Source organism: Euleptes europaea, chromosome 19 (assembly GCF_029931775.1).
Source record: "Euleptes europaea isolate rEulEur1 chromosome 19, rEulEur1.hap1, whole genome shotgun sequence".
NCBI classification, from domain to species: Eukaryota; Metazoa; Chordata; class Lepidosauria; order Squamata; family Sphaerodactylidae; genus Euleptes; species Euleptes europaea.
Genome location: NC_079330.1, coordinates 31761016 through 31781455, shown reverse-complemented (window position 1 = coordinate 31781455; position 20440 = coordinate 31761016). Strand labels below are relative to the sequence as shown.

Sequence of the window (20440 nt, the reverse complement as noted above, 5' to 3'; positions counted from 1 at the left end):
CAAAAGGAGAACAGGCCCACCCCTACTGTTGCCCCCCCAGCAAACAGAATTCAGAGCCATACTGCTTCTAAACATGGAGGCTCCATTTAGCCATCTTAGTTAATAGGTTCATTAGCGGACTTCTCTCCCCCATGAATTTATTGAATCCTTTCTTCAAAGCCAAAGTCGGCAACAACTGCCACAAGTTTACAATCCACTGTGTGAAGCAACACTCATTTGCTTGTCCTGAATCTACCGCCAATCAATTTCACTGTGACCCCCCTCCCCCCCCCCCAATTCTTATAATATGGGAGAGGAAGGAAGTTTTCTGTCCACTTCTTCAAAAGCCCACATAGTTTTATAAATCCAAACCTAGTGGTGAATCATTACAAACAAAATTAGTATTTTGGCTTTCATGGCAATGAAATGCCTTCGCAAAAAGCATGAGCCGATCTCTTCCCCCTTCATGCAGTTCTCATGCAGCAGAAATTCCAGGGCTCCAAAAACCCAGAAATGAGCTTCAGCCCTGGGCAAGCTTGGCACCTACCACCTGGGCTTGCCAAGGTCCTGGGGCGAACCCAGCCATCTATTCTGGAAGTAACAGTATGAATGACAACACCATGGTCCAGCCTTTGCCCCTCTATGCTCTCTGTATCTCCTGCCTCCTTTCAAGCTTTCCATGACCACCGAATTTGCATCGTACATGTCACAAAAACAGACTTCTTTTTACGACTTGCAGAACGCAAGGGAAATCAGAGGCACAATAATAAAGCTTTGCACAGAGAGGGGAAGGAGCAGAGAATCTCCCTCACAATTCCTTGAGGCCTTTAGCCCCATCAGGCAAGTGCAGTATAGCCATTGACAAGTGTGGGGGGGGGGGGAGTATGTGTATGGGAGAACAACTGCTGTTGCTTGGCAACTGGCTTAGGCCATTTGCAAGCAGGGTCATCAATGTCTGGGCGTCACTGGCGTGGGTTTCCAATCTGAAAAAATGCAAACAAGCGACATCCACGTCTCTGGACGCTCGGGGCAACTCTGATTCTCCAAGCAACAGTCTGGAGGGCAGGAAGTATATTTTGTTGGGCACACACATAAACACATGAAGCTGCCTTATACTGAATCAGACTCCTGGTCCATCAAAGTCAGTATTGTCTACTCAGACCAGTAGCGGCTCTCTGGGGTCTCAGGCAGAGGTTTTTCACATCACCTACTTGCCTAGCCCCTTTAAGTGGAGACGCCGGGGATTGAACCTGAGTCCTTCTGCATGCCAAGAAGACTCTACCACTGTGACAGCCCCTCCTCCAAAGGGTTGCTATGTTATACTTTGAACACATGAAGCTGCCTTATACTGAATCAGACCCTTGGTCCATCAAAATCAGTATTGTCTACTCGGCTCTCCGGGGTCTCAGGAAGAGGTCTTTCACATCACCTACTTGCCTATTCCCTTTAACTGGGGAGGCCTGGGATTGAACCTGGGACCTTCTGCATGCCCAGCAGATGTCCTACCACTGAGCTACAGCCCCTCCCCAACTGCCCCTCTGGTGGGGCTCTGGAATGAAGCCGGAGCAACCCAGCAGGAAGGACACCGCAGTTTTGGAGCACGTGCCAGGAGGTGACGTTCCAAGCCCCAAAGCAAGAGGGGGAGACTGAGCGTAGAATCCCTTGACTACTACTTCTCTCTTACAAATGGAAAAGATAGGCAAACTTTCTGCCGCACCTGAATCTACATTTGGCGAGGACACCAGAAGCATGCCTGCCGGGCCTATGAAAAGCCTCAAGGGCCAGAGCATGAAAGCAATAGCCCTCCTCTACCATTGCCACCCAGGAAAAGGAATTTATTTATTTATCTATTTCTATCCTGCCCTCATCCCCGGCTACGCCGGGCTCAGGGCAGCTCACATCACCAACACATACCACACAATAAAACCGTATACAGTAAAAAAATTAAAATTCCTTGAAAAAAATAGGCATGAATTTCTAATCCGTTAGATCAGTCAATCAAGTTTTCTTTCGGTACAATATCAGCTCTGAATAAAAATCAAAGTTAGGTTAAAATAATAAAATAAAATCATAAAAGTTGATGATTCTGGGAGGGATGATTTGAAGAGGAGGAGGAAAGATCTTCTATGGGGAAAGGTTTTCAATTAGCCGTTTACGAATCCCACTAGACCGGAGGCAAAATTTGGCTACTTGAATGGTTATCTCCCGAGAGGAGTCTGCTAAGAGAAGGGAAACTTTAGATCCGATCTCCCAGGAAAGGATGACAATATGGGGAGAATGTACTGCGATCTTATGTCTTTGTAGAAGGGACATTGCAGCAGAACATGTTCTATTGTTTCCACTTTCTCTGTTTTGCATGAGCATAGACGTTGATGAAAGGGAGTACGGAGATACCTGCCTTCCAGGAGAGCTGAAGGTAAGGCACTGAAATGCACAAGAGTAAAGGCCCTTCGATATTTGGATACTTCCAGGAACCAAGGTAGTCTGCAGGGTGGAAAGGTTTGATGTATTGCAAGATGAATCTGAGCCCTATCTGATTGAAGGGCATGGTCCAAGAGTCTCTGATTGTTTCCTTGGCTTTTTGGTGTCCCAATGGCAATATGGCTTGAGGAGATCAAATCAAATGTATTAATACAATCAACTGACCAATCACATGCCAACACATCACAATGTCCAGACTCAATAGTTTGGCACCGCAGAATCACAGACTGCCCGAACAAATACAGGTGTAAGAGCAATAAAAAAAATGCCTGATTAAAATTATCACCTTAAAATTTAACAATTGTAAAATATTTTAACAATCATTCTCTAATAAAGTTCTGCGTATTTTAATAGCAACAACGCAGAACTTGGCAGTTTGGCGTGTAAGCTGAGGATCTTCTCCTAATAGAAGCTTCTTTGCCAAAAGTACAACTGACTCTTCAGGGAATTAACCAAGCAAGGGGGAAATAAGCTTTGATTTAACAGTAGAACGGGCAACATAACAGTGCGTGTTCGATGGTTGCAATGTCCCCTGTCCCACATGGACAAAACCTCTCTGATCTAGGGATCTTCTTAAATTTTTCTTCTAAAACAGCCGATGTAGGGGCTGGCATCTGGCAAGGGTAAAGGCCTTCCTAATCAGTTAGGTGAATTAGAACAGTGGCACTCATCAACAAAATATAGGGCCTTGGTGGCCTGAAGAGGCAGTCAAGACCCCCAATTGAGAATTAACGACTATAGGCCTGGCAAAAAATCTCCGTTTTGCAAACCATGCAGAATTTTTTAAGGTCCCGACAGGACCCAAGTTTCACTGGTAAGGTAGTTCCACAAGACCGGGGCCAGGACAGAAAAAGCCCTGGCCCTAGTTGAGGACAGCCGGACACTCTTTGGGCCGGGGATCACCAATAAGTTATTAGCAGAGCGTAAAACTCTCTGGGGCGGGCATACCAGGAGAGAGGGTCAGAAGCAGTATTATCCAGGTCCATCAGCATGCCTGTCCCACAGGAATTTGTCTAAGCCCAGGGTCGGTGAACCTTTTTGAACCTGTGGGCACTTTTGGAATTCTGACACAGGGAGGCGGGCACGCTCCCAAAATGGACACTGCAGGAAAAGGTGCCAACCACAAAATGCCAGAGAGCAAGGTAATATACAAGTAATAGTAAATCTTCAATATCATAGGCGGCAGCTCCGTTTAACAGGATGCACACCCTATCAGAAGCCCTGCTGGGCAAAAGTCCCACCTGGCCCCACCCACTTTCTAAATGCAACTTGGTAGCCACCAGGAAAATTGTTGCTGGGCACCATGGTACCCATGGGTGCCACATTGGGGACCCCGGTCTAAGCCCTTTTCCAAGCCAAAGCCAACAGCCGTCATTCCATGTCTTGTTGGACATCAATGGTGGTGGAAAGTACCGTGAAGTCACAGCCAACTTATGGTTGTCCCAGAGTGTTTTCAAGGCCATAGACATTCAGAGGTGGTTTGCCATTGCCTGCCTCTGCGTAGCAATCATGGACTTTACTGGTGGTCTCCCATCCAAGTACTAACCAGGACTGATCCTGCTTAGCTTCCAAGATCTGTCGAGATCAGGTATCACAAGTCTAACTAAATTCATCACTCCACAGAAGCAATCTGAACTACTCACAGATTGCCAAGCTTCATGGAGGGGGGCAACATCTAGCAGCAAAGAGCACATGAGTTTAGCCAGCACGAGGTTTTGTTTTATCGGGGCACTGAAGATTATTTGGCTACCGAAAAGGATCACCGCCACCCCCTCAAGAGACGCCACCCCCTCAAGAGGCACTGATCCTCTGCTGTTTCAGACCTCCCACGAGACAGTTATACAGACGCATCCGCAAGTCAAATTCTTCATCGTCCTTGATTCAGTAGGATCATGGGGGCTAATAATAATAATAAAAATAACAACAATAATAATAATGAGGAGGAGGAGGAGGAGGAGGAGTTGGTTTTTATATGCCGACTTTCTCAAACTGGCTGACAATCACCATCCCTTCCCCTCCCCACAACAGACACCCTGTGAGGTAGGTGGGGCTCAGAGAGCTCTAAGAGAGCTGTGACTAGCCCAAGGTCACCGAGCTGGCTTTGTGTGTAGGAGTGGGGAAATAAACCCAGTTCTCCAGATTAGCCTGCCCCCCTCATGTGGAGGATTGGGGAATCAAACTCGGTTCTCAAGATCAGAGTCCACTTCTCCAAACCACTGCTCTTAACCACTACACCACGCTGCATCAAGAGGCTCAGATTCTGTCTACAGAACACAATCTGGCCACCCAGACAGTCACACAAAATTAACATTTTGTTTAGTAAACAGATCTGTTCCAAAAGATAGGTCTTTTTTTTTTTAAGCCACAAACACAAAAAACCCCAAGAACCAAAGCCAACCAGCTAGGAAATATTTGTTTCCCTATTTCCCGGGCCTCGTAAATTCTGAGACAAATTGCTCTATTTCACGGCACTTACAATTCCTGCTGAAGGCCAGCAATAACTGTAAATCCCATGACAAATACAGATATTTCAGAGAGCTATAAAGTTCTAGAGGCTTTTGCCAGTACTACCAGCCACACCTCCTATACTGCAAACCAAAATAATCAGATTTCCTCTGCTTCCTGGTAAAAGAGAAAGGGGGGGCATTGGTTTCTTCCAACAATGCAATTAAATGGCAATGTAATGAATCCTGTAGACTGAGATCAGCAGCACATGTATACAAGAAAACACTGAGAGGCAAGAGAAAGCATTAAAGCAAAAGTCGGGGTGAGGTGCAAATAATACAACTGCAGTCCTGAAATTTTCCATCCCAGCCTCTGAGGGCTCTCCAGGGAACAGCTGGGGAAACGGGTACCATACTCGCTTGCAAAATGTGAAGGAATGTCACAAAACCCAGCATACGGACAACCATCTGAAATATCCACAAGGGAGAGGGGAAATTACAGGATTATTTCCCTTTCCCCAAAAGTGTAGAACTGGACAAAAATCTCAATCAGAGTTTAAGGAGAAAACTGAAATGCAAAGATTATTTGCATTTCCCTAATGTTGATTAACGGCTGAAAAGAATGTATTAATCAAGGGGAGGAATGATAAGGGGGAAAGGTGGAAACATACTGTGCTAAAAGAGAAATATCTGTCAATCATAACGAGACCGCCTGCTGTCCTCACTAGGTCACATCACTAGGCCACCAGTCTGGGAACAATCTGCTTCTGCATCTTCTATGTTTTTCGGAAGGGGTATGATTCTGATGGACACTTACTGGGTGCTCGTTGCCTCTCCCAGGAGGATGCCACTACATTCTGACTCCATTCAGATGTCATACGTTCCTCACCCCTATTTGAACGCAAGTTCCCTTTGTCACTTCCTGGCTGATTGTAATGGAAGTTTGCCGCGATATCTCATTTGGCACAGTGTGACTAGCACGCACGGAACTGGACTCCATATTCCGATTTGCAAACTTATTTAAATAACTGACCATGGGTGTTTTGGGGGGGAATGAAACAAGCTCATGGCCATTTCCCAAGCTTACGAAGCACAGTTTTAAGAACTGAACTAATGACATCCAAACTAAGTCATACCATATATCCAGTATTCTCCATTGTATCTATTTGCACACCCAGAACGGAGGTCGCTTCTGGCTTCTCCAGCAGACAACAGAGCTAAAATGGGATTGGCAGACTTAGCCCCGTCTGCCGCAACCACAATGCCAGAATTACCTAAATGTTCTGTTGGTACAGGCGTCTGTTTGAACAAAGTATGATGAATAAAGAGGTTTGAGCTGAAGAACGTTAAAATTTCAAATATTTTTACAAGAAGTCACATGAGACAAAAACGGCTTGTATGTATTTTCTACCTTGCATTATGAAATTAGATTGTTAGGATGTGTACTATATTACAATTTCATGTATGGCCACTGAAGAAAGCCTATATGAGGCCGAAACGTGTCTCGTCCTAGTTTGGTCCTACTTTGGACATTGTACGGTCATCAACAATGTATGTGTTTTATGTATTTATTTATTGTGAATTACTAGCCTACTATATAGGCCCTGTGTTTTTAACTTTACTGTGCACCGTATTAAAATTTATATATTTGAAATTTTAATGTTCTTCAGCTCAACCCTTTCAGCTTGGATTCAACATTTTGATTGAGTTTAATTTGTTGCCCCCCTTTTTTCCGTTGAATAAAGTTCAGCCACAGTAATTTAAAGGAGAAGGAGTTCAATGGCTGAACAATCCCAAGTATGATGTATACATTCAGTATCACAAAATGCAGGAAACCTTGAGGCCTGCTGCCCGCAGGAAACAGGACTGCTCAGTTACGAGGCAGTTACTTACAGTGCGTGACTCCAGCGAGAGTCTGATAGAAAGTGGGGGTGTCGCTGTCATCCGTGAGGGTCACGTACACTCCTCCAGATAGCAGCCAGCGGGAAAATGTGAAGGCCTCTTTGTTGTGCAACAACCAGTTCCTGAATTTGTCGTAATTTACCTTTTCACCCTATAAACAAAAGCAAATTTGGGAAAAAGTAAGAAAGGTGGATTGTTTTAGGGCACTTCCATGAAAAAAAAATATGCCCAAGGCAGCTCACAAGACAAGCAAATAAAAGAAAAGCAGAAAAATCAGACATAAAAACCAAAGATGTCCTAACTACCAGGGGTCGCCAGAGTCTTACTGGGTCAATGTCAGACAGTAAAAAGCAGTCTCAGGGTTGTAAATGGTTACCAGGCAAACAGGAAGTGACATTCTAGGCTGATCTACCCGCTGCCTCCGCTGCTCTGCTACCAAAATATGTACCTGTGGAGAGAAACTGCTGCGAGTCCCCAGGAAGCTGCCAGTTTAGTATCAATTACATAAAATCCATGCAGTTGGATGCAAACCGATTAGAACCACTTGTACAGCGCAAAGGTCAAATGTGCAACCTGGGAGGTAGTGGGTAAAATTTTGCCTCAGCCCACAAGCCCACTTGGAAGCCTTTGGCAAGAAACTCACTTACTCTTAGTCTGACAGATGTGTCTGCAATATGGGGGAAATAGTGATCTACCTTGCAAAGCTGTTGTAATGATTACTGAGATAACTTCTCACAGAGTGCTATAAAATGCTTCCTTTGCCTTCCAAGTCAGGCTGCTGAGCCAGCCAAGTCTATACTCTCTGCTCTGATGGATGGTACCCATGCAGGGCCTCAGATGGAGATCGTCCGCAGCCCAGAGATCCTTCGACGGGACATACCAGAAGGAACCTTCTGTTGGCAAAACAATTCGTCTGCTCACCATAGCTAAAATCTGATTATATTTGGGAAACAAGTGGGCAGCCTTTTGTTGCTGAGGTCAAGCAACAAGGTGCTACTTCCGTTCATTTCATTATCAGCCTGAGCCTCTGGTCTAAAAGGTCTGGTCTTCAAGTACTTGAAGGGCTGTCATATAGAGGATGGTGCCAAGTTGTTTTCTATTGCTCCAGAAGGTCAGACCAGAACCTACAGGTTGAAATTAAATCAAAAGAGTCTCCGTCTAGACACTAGGAAAAAATTTCTAGCAGTCAGAGCTGTTCCTCAGTGGAGTAGGCTTTCTCGGGAGGTGGTGAGTGCTCCTTCCCTGGAGGTTTTTAAGTAGAGGCTAGATGGCCATCTGTCAGCAATGCTGATCCTATGACCTTAGGCAGATCATGAGAGAGAGGGTACCTTGGCCATCTTCTGGGCATGGAGTAGGGGTCGCTTGGGTGTGTGTGTGGGGGAGGTAGTTTGGAATTTCCTGCATTGTGCAGGGGGTTGGACTAGATGACCCTGGTGGTCCCTTCCAACTCTATGATTCTATGAAAAGGGGGCACGAGTTCAGCCAAACGAGAATCTTTTCACAAGTGGCCTGTCTGGGGGTATCATACAGAAGGGCAGGGGATGGAAGACAGCAGGAAACAAAGCTCACTCAACTGCATTTACTCAGACACACACACCAGAGCTCAGCTTATCTGCTGCAGACTTTGCAAGGCCGAGAGAGTTTTGAAACTGTTGCTGCTCCAGTGATGTAAGTTCTCCAGAAACATATGAATCAAAAAAAGTTTTCCCAGAAAGTTCTCCGACTCCCTAAATCAAATGAGATCTGATGTGGGGTGGTCTTAGCCAATAGGCAGCAGGGTCAACTGCCCTGGGCCCTGTGCTTTTGGGGTGGGGGACAACTGTCCACAGACCCCTCCCCACAAATGGTGGGGGAGCGAGAAGAGACTCCTGCCACCACATGCACCTGCACTTTCCGGGGCTCAGGCAGCTGGCTCTTGTTGCCAGTGGTGGCTCCCACCCCCTAGCACAGGGTGAGGGACATTCATTCCTTGCTTGGCTCCAGTGGGGGGTGGCAGCAGTGATTCTGGGGCCCCACCCAGGACTTTTGCCCAAGACTCCCAAATCACAGAGACTGCCCCAGATCTGATTTAGCAAGCTTATTTTAACTTCCTTTTGGTAAAGAAGATTATTAGTAGTACCCCGTGTTAATATTATGTCCCACTAACAACTACTTGGTCTGAAATATTTGATTAGAAAAAATAAAGTAATAGAACTATATAATCATAGAATTGGAAGGTACCACCAGGGTCATCTAGCCCAACCCCCTGCACAATACAGGAAATTCATAATCACCTCCCTCCCACACCCCCAGTGACTCATACTTCATGCCCAGAAGATGGCCAAGATGCCCTCCCTCTCATAAGCTGCCTAAGGTAATAGAATCAGCGTAAAAGTTTGATATTGTATTGGCAATGGAATCCATTCATTGCCATTAATTTTATAAAATGATCAATCCTTTGGAAACAAAACATTTTCTGTGGAACAATTTCAGCCCATTCCTGACCTCCAAGGACAAAAGTCCTTAGGAGGCCAAAAAGGGGCTGTGCCTGCGTTGGGACTCCCTGCGCCAGCACCCAGGCTACTTACACCACGCAGAGGCCTGTGCTGGCATCCCGGGGGGCGTCCCTGGGGTGTGCCGAGGGAGGAGCTGCCAGTAGGCAACTTCCTGTCCCCTTTCGGCCTGGCATGATGGCGGGGAGAACGGCGTTGCTGCGACTGCTTTTTTGCAGGCACAGCCTCGCTGTTCTCAGTGGGCAAAATGCCCCATTTAAAATTTAAAAAGCCAGCGAAAGGCTTTTAAAATTCTTTTGGCGACTTCCAGTGAAGATGGCCGTCAGCCAGTAGGACTTGCGCTGACCGCTCCCCACCGCACCAGCAAGGACGGGCTTCCCACACAGCTAGAAGCCGTGGCGGGCCGCAACCAAGGTCCCGAAGGCCACCCCACCCGAACGGGGTCCAGGAGACCGGAATCCGGGAGGCCAGGTACCCACAGCGGAGTGAACTCGGAGCGACCAGCATTGCGTCGGCCCCTCCTGGCCGGCCAAACTTCACCCACCATCCCCTCCTCTCCCCACCCCCGCTCACCCTCCTTCGTTCCGGGAGAAGTCTCTCCTGCGACCCACGTCCAACAGCTCCAGATCGGTGAGTAGAAAAAAAAAAGCCAAGCCCTTGAGGCAATTCAAACCAGAATCCCTCAAGGGGCACGGGGACGAGGCATAGAAAGACGGCAAAAATGGCGGCCATGCAAAAGCGAAACTAAGATCTCAGCGGCAACACTAGAGAAGGGGGCCCAGAAGGGGAACGCGCCTGGCCAGTTGCCACACAGCGAGAGCGAGAGGAGGCTTAGAGCGCGAGCCCCCCGACCGGGGCCAGAGGAGAGGCCAGGATAAACGCGCCAGTAGGAAAGCCGCTGCGGCCAGCGCAAGGCCAGAGCAGATCGAAGCGAGCGACATGGTCTAAAATAGAAAAGGACCTTGACCGATGGAACAGGCTGCAAATCTCTTGGCTTGGCAGAATTTCTACGATCAAGATGAATGTATTACCAAGAATAAACTTTTTGTTCCAAATGCTACCAACAGCCATTAACAAGACGCTAATATACCAATGGCAAAGAACTATTAACAAATTCATCTGGAGAGGAAGGAAACCCAGAGTCAGGTTCGCGGTGTTGCAAGTAGACACAGAGAGGGGAGGACTGTCACTGCCAAACTTGCATCTATACCACCAGGCGGCAGCGCTGGTAGCCATTACGGATTGGATTCTATACCCAGAAGACCGCAAAATCAGACCAGAAAAAGCCCCGCTGGGACAAGGATTTCATTACTGGTTATGGTCCAAGACCCCAAAAACAATGCCCAAGGCCCTGCCCCGAGACTCCATTGCCTTCAATCTGCTGAAAACCTGGAACTCCCTGAAACGGATGCTCAGTCCACATGTGCCAAATCTGATGTCACCTACCGAAGCATAACTGGACATGGGAGGTAGAAAAAAAAAACCGACTCCCTGACCTACGGTGGGCTCACGAAGGAGAATGGACAGATCAAAACACTCGAGGAGCTACAGGCAGAAAATGTCAAACTGACATGGTTCGCATACCATCAAATTGTCCACAGACTGAAAACTGAATATAACCACTCAGACACGCCTACGAAATTCGAACTACTAATAACCAAATCCCAGGATCACCTGCTCTCCAAAATCTACAAAACGCTGTTGGCCATGGAAACTGCAGAAGAACAAGTCAAAACATGTATGATAAAATGGATGCAGAGCTTTGGGGAAACAATCCCAATGCAAGACTGGGAGAAGTTGTGGAACTCCGAAATTGAATTCTCAAAATCCCAAGACGTCCGAGAAAACTGGTACAAAATGTTCTACCGTTGGTACCTGGCACCCACAGACTTACGAACAATGTACAAATCCGACCAAGCAAATTGCTGGAAGTGCTCGGAAGCAGAAGGAACCTTCTACCACCAATGGTGGACCTGCAAAAAGGCCCAGGAATTCTGGGAGTGTATACACAAAGAAATAAGGGAAACCCTTCAGGTGGACTTTGAATTAAACCCGAAATTAATACTTTTAGGAATTGCACCGACCCAAATACAGACAGCGCACAAGGAAGTATTCCAATACGCTGTGACTGTGGCGAAAGTCCTATATGCAAGAAACTGGAAAAATGAGAAAACCCCAAAAATATCTGAATGGATTACAAAAATGATGGAGTACTCAACTATGGTAAGACTGACAAACTTAATCCATGGAACACAAATGGAAGAGCATCAACAAAAATGGCGATCATTCTACGAAAAATATGGATGAGGACTGATCTAGGCTATAATCAGCAACGACGGTGCACCTAGGATAGCACCCGTGGCACAGCAGAAAGAACCAGCGGTACTATGAGACAGACCACACATTTACTACAGAGAGACAGCATCCCAGAACAACAACAAAAAACTTAGTAATGACCTGTTTAGGTCAACATGAAGCACTACCAAGTGCAAAACCAGGCAAGGTTTGAAGGTTCACAACAAAAGTACCACTCCCCTACTCCCATGCTTTACCCCTCACCCTCACTCCTCTATGTCTCCAAAAAGACCGATTACAATAGTAACAATGACAACCAAAGCAGAAATGTAGACGGGTTTTGACGGGCATGGATACACAATGAATTGTACAACCTCCCCCCATCTGTCCCTTTTTTCCTTTCCTGTACCCCTTTTAAAAATGAATAAAACTTTTTTTAAAAAAATTCTTTTGGCGGCCGGGAAATGGTTCTGGAGGCTCTACAGCAGCCACTCTGTCCCTGGCCGCCAAAAGGTACTGTAAGCAATGGGCTGTTAGAGATGCAACACACACACTGGACTTTTTTCAATTTATCCAATAGAAAAACTGGAAAATTTGGGGGAGCACTGGGGGGAAAAACCCTATGAAATGAGTTTTTATTCTAACCCTTTTAGAATGAGTAAAATGCTTCTCAAGGCTTCACACTCAGGATGTATAGCATGAAAAAAAATCTAATGACTTGCTCAATTTTTCCATTGGATATGAAATTGGAAAAATTGGAAAATACTGGGGAGTACTAAAAAAAGTCCTATGACAAATATTCTCTTTTTGTTTCTTTCCAGAAAATTTCCAGACATTTTTGACAATTTAGCAATAAAGCACTGGGATGCTTTTTGTGGGAGATTTTCTGCTCCCCATCTTTGTTCGTCTTCTTCATAGACCACACATTCACAACAAGAGCCTGTTTTCTGGCAAAAAGGCACCCAAACCCATCTGCACTATCATGGTGGTATTTAAAAACATATATTGCCTACATCCTTAGAGGATAATGCTTAATTGAGCAAAGGGACCTGGAGTTTAAATTCTAATCTTCCCAGAGAGTCCCTCAAGCAAGCCAAATGCTTACTTCTAAGACTTCCCTACCCTTACTCTGAGCCTTCACAGTAGATGAGGCAATGGCAGCCAACTAGAGGAACTGGAAGATCCAGCTCAAGTTCAGCCAATGGCCTTGTAAAAGGTAAAGGTAAAGGTCCCCTGTGCAAGCACCGGGTCATTCCTGACCCATGGGGAGACGTCACATCCCGACGTTTTCTAGGAAGACTTTGTTTGCGGGGTGGTTTGCCAGTGCCTTCCCCAGTCATCTTCCCTTTACCCCCAGCAAGCTGGGTACTCATTTGACCGACCTCGGAAGGATGGAAGGCTGAGTCGACCTTGAGCCGGCTACCTGAAACCGACTTCTGTCGAGATCGAACTCAGGTCGTGAGCAGAGCTTTTGACTGCAGTACTGTAGCTTAACACTCTGCACCACGGGGCTCCTTAATGGCCTTGAGGAAGAGAGAAAGAGTCGGAGCAGGCAGACAGGTCAAGGAGGCGAATGCAGCAGTGCTCAGGAGAAGAAGCAGAATAATTTGGTGGTGATGGAAAGGGCCATCAAGTTGCAGTGACCCCACATGGTTTCAAGGCAGGCGATGTTCAAGAGATGGCTAGCCATTGCCTACCTCTGCATAGCAAACCTAGACTTCCTTGGGGGTCTCCCATCCAAACACTAATTTGCAGAACCAGGTTTGCTTCCCCACTCCTCCACATGAAGCCTGCTGGGTGACTTTCAGCTAGTCACAGTTCCCTCAGAACTCTCTCAGCCCCACCTACCTCACAAGGTACCTGTTGTGGAGAGGGGAAGGGGATTGTAAGCTGCTTTGAGACTCCTTAAAGAGAAAATAGAAGCATAAAACCAACTCTTCTTCTTCTTCATTATAATGCATACACAAAGAGCAGACCCCCTGATTTAAAAAATCCTCACATCTACTTTTCCAGCAGATCAGGTAGCTTGCTTTTCAAACACACGGTCTGCTACTTATTCAAATTAAGGCTCTGCCTCCCCACTCCCCCCCCTCCGCAAAAAAAGCAGCCATCAGCAACAGGAGGGTCTGTGCACACTTTTTTTAACCCTTTGGCACAAAGGGATCAAACGGTGCCTGAAAACTCTTTATCAGTAAAAAGCAGCTTTGCTGAGAACTAATGTTTTTCTTTCTCTGCCAGCTGCTTTAATTTTGTTGTTGAAAAGTTATGCATCTATACCATTTTTATTGATGTTAACCAGTTATGGGACCCAGTTATCTGGGAGAAAGGCAGGGTCGGGGAATTTTTGTGTGCGAGTACCAGAACCTTTTTCAGGGTCATTTCAGGTAGGTAGAAGAAGAGTTGGTTTTTATATGCCAACTTTCTCTACCTTTTAAGGAGAATCAAACCAGCTTACAATTGCCTTCCCTTCCCTTCCCCTCCCCACAACAGACACCTTGTGAGATAGGTGGGGCTGAGAGAGTTCAGAGAACTGTGACTAGCCCAAGGTCACCCGGGTGGCTTCATGCGTAGGAGCGGGGAAACCAACCCGGTTCACCAGATTAGAGTCTGCTGCTCATGTGGCGTGGGGAATCAAACCGGTTCTCCAGATTAGAGTCCACCACTCCTAACCACTACACCACCCTGGCTCTCCTGTTGGTCTGCAATACAAGAGCAAGATTTGAGTCCTGTAGCACTTCAGAGACCAACAAGATTTCTGGGGTATCAGCTTTCAAGAATCAAAGCTCCCCCTTGCCAGATAAAAACGTCCCCTTTTTCCAGAGTCTCCCAAGTCCTGATCCTCCTGTCCCAGCCTGCCCTACTCAGTCAATGAAAGAGAGAGTAGACCCTCAGGAACAACCAAGGGGCTCTGCAGAGGGAGGGAAGAACTGGTGGCCAGGGTTACAAATGTTTTTAATAAACATTTGTGCAAAACCTTACTGGTGCTCCTCTTGTCCGGGACTCCAAGATCTGAAGGGGGAAGTTTGTCATCAGAGGACCAGCCGAGAGAGCTGGGGGGAGGAAGCATCAGAGGCAGGTTGGAGAGCTCTCGTCAGGAAATGGGGGCTGGGGGTGCCCCACAACTGGCAGGCATTGCAGAGCCTCTGCTTTTATTCATATTTTTATTCATATTCATAGGCAACCCAACAGAGGTCTCCCATCGAGGCATAAGACCCCTGCCCAGCATCAGCATAGGAAGAGCCCCATGGTGCATGTTTCACCACAACCAGGAACCACCAGGACTGGACTGGGCCGGGGTGCATAAAAATCAACGATTTTTAAAAAAATCAAGAATATAGGATTTTTAAAATAAAATGCTTTTTGAGGAAAAATATATCTAAAGATATTTTTCTATTTTAGATACATTATAGTCCAAAGGTTATTCATCATGAAATAAGGATTAGTTTTTAATTATGTAGCATGAGGCTGTATACTCATGCAATGTTTAACTTTTTTGGTAAATGAATTCCATTAATCCATTCACAATATTATGCTCTTCCAGAGGTTTCTGTAAAATTATTTTGGGCAATTTTTCTGTCTAGAAAATATTATCACAGATGCTTGGTTTTGCAGTTCTCAAAACTGTGAATTTGTGTCTGCAGAGATAACATGCCTCTTCTTCACAGCAAAAATGTTTTAAATTAAACATGTAGAGTTGAGAAAAAGACCTTAATCCCATTGCTCCATTGCAAATCTATGTACATGGAATCAACCCTTTACCTCTTAAGTGTTAAGTTTCAAGAAATTTGCTGAACAGAAGATGGAGAGGAATAGATCTGCACAAGGAGCTAGGTGTGAGGAGGGAGGGACAAGCAGTAGAAATTATAGGGAAACCTTTTGAGCAGAATTCCTCACAAGTCTTGGGTTCTTTGAGTGTACAGCCTGAGGTTTATCGTATTATTCTCTCCCTGGAGGAGAAAGCCTATAATGGCAGCAGGCTGTAAAAGAGACCTAGTTTGGGAATATTTCAATGAAGTTCCTCTACCTATGGGTAAGGCAGGCAAGTGTGCAAAATGCAAACACTGCAACAAAGAAATGCAAGGCCCGGTAGCCTGAATGAAACAACATCATGAGAAGTGCTGTTTATGTAGAAAACCATGATTTAAATATAGTCTTACTGACTGGTGATTTAAACTGTGAAAATCTAGTCTTACTGACGAGTGATTTAAATCATGATTTAAATCAAATCCACCCTGGCCTGGCCTGTTCTATATTACTAGGAGTCAGAAAACCATTTGACTCTTGCACCCAAGAGCACACGAAAAGCATATGGGGTTGTCCTGCGTTTGGTTACTACAACAATCCTATGAGCCAGGTTAGCCTGAATCACTGGCTCCAATGAGCAGAAAGGCAAACCCAGGTCTCTCCAGTCCTAATCGGACACATGCTCCCCTACCCCAAACTGATTCTCGCAAGATCATCTCTAGCATGCACCACGCAGGGCTTCAGCTACAGCAGCTACTCAGAGGCTGAAGACTACTAAGCCCCAGGTCTACATTTGGCCCCCACTTTCCCCAACCATAGGGCTGCCAACTCTGGGTTGGGAAATTCCTGATGATTTGGGGTGGAGCCTGGGGAGGGGAGGGATCTCAGCAGCATATACTGCCATATAGTCCACCTTCCAAAGCAGCCATTTTCTCCAAGGAAATGGATCTCTGTAGTCTAGAGATCATTTGCAATTCTGGGAGATCTCTGGGCTCCACCTGGAGGTTGGCAACCCTGCCCAGCCATCATATAGAGAATGTCATGAATGAACCAGCCTATACTGTGTTTGTTCACGAGCAGCTGACGGAGAAATTTATAACCCAATCTGAAGAAAGTCCTAGCCAAAGAGATATGCAGTCAAGTCTTTATTCTATAAAAAGTATTTATTGGTTAACCAGTTTGAAACCCTGGGCAACATCCAAGAACAAAGAGATGTCTGCATGGTTATAGTAGTGAAGAAATAATCAAAATTAACATATAGCCAATATCGAATTGTGTGTGTGTGTGTGTGTGTGTGTGTGTGAGCGCATGCCATGAAGTCACACCTAACTGTGACCCCATTGCCTGCCTCCACGTCATGCCCCTGGTATCCCTCGGTGGTCTCCCATCCAAATACTAACCGGGGCCAACCCTGCTTAGCTTGTGAGCTCTGATGAGATTAGGCTAGCCTGGGGCTATCCAGGTCAAGACCATACAGAAAGCAATGCTCTTCTCACCAAACAAAAGTACTTTTCCATACGGGAGTTGATACCAGGCTTCTGTATAGCTTACATTCCTAAGGAAAAGGGAGGGGAGAGTAAAGGAGTCTACATGAACACATCAGAGACACTCAAGGATATATGGTCTCTTAGACAAACAAAGAGAAGAAGATGTGCAGACACTCTGGCACCCCCCACCCCCAGATCTAAGTGAATTAGGGGAATACCACATTCAAATCAGCACCTCCGCTGACGCGTTACTTTCTCCCAGCAGCAAGCTGGGCCTGTACCAAGGAGAGATTTCTCCTCAAATAGTAACAAATGAGCAGCCTCCTCAGTTACTATACGGCCATGCACAAGGGGGGGATCTGCCATCACACATGGTTCTGTTTAAGAAAGTGGGGGGGGGGGGAGGAATAGCAACCCTTGCCTTAGATGAGCGAAACAAAATATTTCTGAAGGAAAAGATTAATCCCTTCCTGCCAAACACACACAAGTAACGCAGAACGTACAGCTGCTTCTGGCCTCCCCAGAAGGGAGACACACAACAGGAACATAAAATTTCCCTGCCATCCACAGCTGGTGGCAGAAACTTTCTCCTGAGATTAAGAGGCTGTGGAAATCCAGCGAAGAAGGTTACTGCAGTCCATTTTCATTTCAAAAGAAGGTTCACGTGGGATATTTCTGTAGGACCGAAGACTAGGGCTGCATACATTAAAGAGGCACTCCTTCGCCTCCTCCGGGATTCTTGCTGAAACTGAGCAGGGCTGACATTTCTAGCCTGCTTTTTCATTAAGATGCGCAGCCGGGGCTCCCGTGTTCTCTGCCTGACAGGAACCCAAATGCTACACAAAAATCCTGACAATCGATTCAGCCTCCCACGCCGTGCACAATTAGACAACACTAGCACAGCTTGCTTTTGGCACGATGCCTCTGACTTCCAAAATGCAAATACCTTCCTCAAGGATTTCTCCAAAGTAGCAAGAATGGAGGGCAGAATGGAAGAAGCCAGGCACAGAAGTCAAAGATGGGTTAACCGCTGTCAACATCTGGTGGGAAGCCCTGACTGAGGAGTTAAGAAGAAGGATTCTGTTTATCAGCTATACAGAACCTGGTTTTCAATTAAGCCTTTTGTATGATCCAAAATGACCAAACTGGGTCTTTCATACTTTGGTCACATTATGAGAAGACAAGCGTCACTGGAAAAGACAGTAGAAAAGAGCAAGATTCCAGTATCACCTTAAAGACAACAAAATTTCTGGCAGGGTATGAGCTTTCGTGAGCCACGGCTCACTTCTTCAGATACAGCTAGAATGTGATTCCATCTATCCGTAAGTAGAGATGAGTGAATTAGACACACAATGGCAATGTAAATGTCAAAAGCAAGTAAATGACATTAGCAGGTATGATTGGATTAGGTGTGATATGCAGAGGGATAGTAAAAAGGTAAAGGTCCCCTGTGCAAGCACCGGGTCATTCCTGACCCATGGGGTGACATTTACTAGGCAGACTTTGTTTTATGGGGTGGTTTGCCAGTGCCTTCCCCAGTCATCTTCCCTTTATCCCCAGCAAGCTGGGTACTAATTTTACTGACCTCAGAAGGATGGAAGGCTGAGCCAACCTTGAGCCGGCTACCTGAAACCGACTTCCGCTGGGATCGAACTCAGGTCATGAGCAGAGCTTGGACTGCAGTACTGCAGCTTACCACTCTGCGTCATGGGGCTCCAGAGGGATAGTAGGCGTGGAGAAATTAGCATTGGTAATGAGACAGGAATCCTAGGTCTCTATTAAATCCAGGAGAATGCATTTTCTTGAGCTTCATTAGGAGTTGCAATTCTGCAATCTCTGTTTCTAATCTCCCTTTGAAATCCCTTTGTAAGAGAACCACTACTCTTAAATCAGCAACTGAATGTCCTGGAATGTTAAAATGTTCTCCCACTGGTTTCTGAATGTTGTGGAAAAGACAATAACGCTAGGAAAAGCTGAAGGCAGCAGGAAAAAAGGAAGACCCAGCATGAGATGGATTGACTCAATCAAGGAAACCACAGTCCTCGGTTTGCAAGACCTGAGCAAGGCTGTGAATGGAGCATTGTTTACTCACCGTGAATGCTCCTTCTCTCCTGAGGCGAAGGCGTCTTGATTTGTGAGTTATTTCCTTCCATCATCGGGTAGGCAGGACCAATTCTTTTGACTTCCTGTCTCCCCCTGGTGGGAAATAGCCTGCAAAACCTCAGTTACAGTCTTGCCTAGCTATCAACAGGAATGAAGCTCCTTGATAAAAAACATGTAAACATAATTGACGACAACAACCACAGTAATAAGACCAAGGAGGACTGAACTGGTTGAAAACGGTCATCTCAGGAACCTAACTCGAAAATTTTTCCAGAACCTTGACCTTAACGTTTCCGCCTTAACTAAGAATTCTAACCTGTGCCGGGTGGGCAAGACGCCTTCGCCTCAGGAGAGAAGGAGCATTCACGGTGAGTAAACAATGCTCCATTCTCCTACTGAGGCTCCAGCGTCTTGATTTGTGGGACCTCCAAGAGCTCCCAACTGGGTGGGTAGAGCACCCTATTCCACCACGTGCTGAAGAACTCTACGGCCAAAGGCCGCTTGAGCCGATGCCCACGTGTTAACCCTATAATGTTTAACGAAGGTAGAAATAGATGCCCCGGTAGCGGCTTTGCAAATTTCTTCAACCGGGGCCTGTCTATCGAAGGCCGCTGATGAGGCCGCGCTACGCAGGGAGTGAGCAGTTATTCCCTGTGGTGCTATAACTCCCTAGCCCTTATATGCCTGTATGATGCAGAGTCTAAGGGTATGACTAATAGATGCTGCCGACATCCTTTTGCCCTTACTGGGATTGCTGATACCAATAAACATATAATCAGTCTGACAGATGTCAGCGGTTCTGTCTACGTAGAGCCCTACGTAAATCTAAGGTAAGCCAGGCCTGTTCCTTTGATCCTGAAGGCTTAGGAAAAAAGGAAGGTAGGTTGATTTCCTGCGACCTGTGAAAGGGAGAACTTATCTTTCGAGTAAAGATAGGGTCTGGTATCAGAACCACTTTGTCCTTATAGAAGGTACATAAACCTTCACGAATGGACAGAGCTCTGATTTCAGAAACCCGTCGCACAGACGTGATTGCAATCTGGAAAAGGACCTTCATCTGAAGGAACTTCATGTCTATGGTACATATGGGCTCGAAGGAAGCCTTTGTGAGGGCTCTTAAGGACTAAATTGAGGTTCCATGAGGGAAAACGGTGTATAACCGGTGGTTGAGTCTGAGAGACACCCTTTAAAAAAGGAGATGACGTGCTGGTGCCTGGAAATAGGTACCCTATCCAGTTCTGGAATAACTGTGGCCATCGCTGCTATCTGTCTCCTTAAGGTTGAGGCTAAGAGATTAAGCTGTAGACCTTCCTGTAAAGAAAAAATCAGTACCCTCTGAATGCCCGGACGGAGTGGGTCTACCTTCTTCCATCTGGCCCATCGGACAAATGCTTTCCACGACGCATTGTATATGAGTCAAGTGGAGGGTCTGCAAGCCACTAAGATGGTGATCACTACCTCCTTTGAGTAGCCCCTAACTAGGCGAGATTGCCGTTCAAGCGCCAAGCGGTCA

At 46.2% G+C, this 20440-nt stretch overlaps 1 protein-coding gene across 1 annotated transcript in view; it reads right to left on the bottom strand.

Moving 5' to 3' along the window:
• USP32 (ubiquitin specific peptidase 32) overlaps nucleotides 1–20440 on the bottom strand; it is a 249919-nt gene that overhangs the window by 106363 nt on the left and 123116 nt on the right. Inside the window, exon 5 of the mRNA XM_056865259.1 lies at nucleotides 6798–6957. Within this exon, the coding sequence (XP_056721237.1) occupies nucleotides 6798–6957 (160 nt within the window). The remainder of the gene's footprint in view (nucleotides 1–6797; nucleotides 6958–20440) is intronic.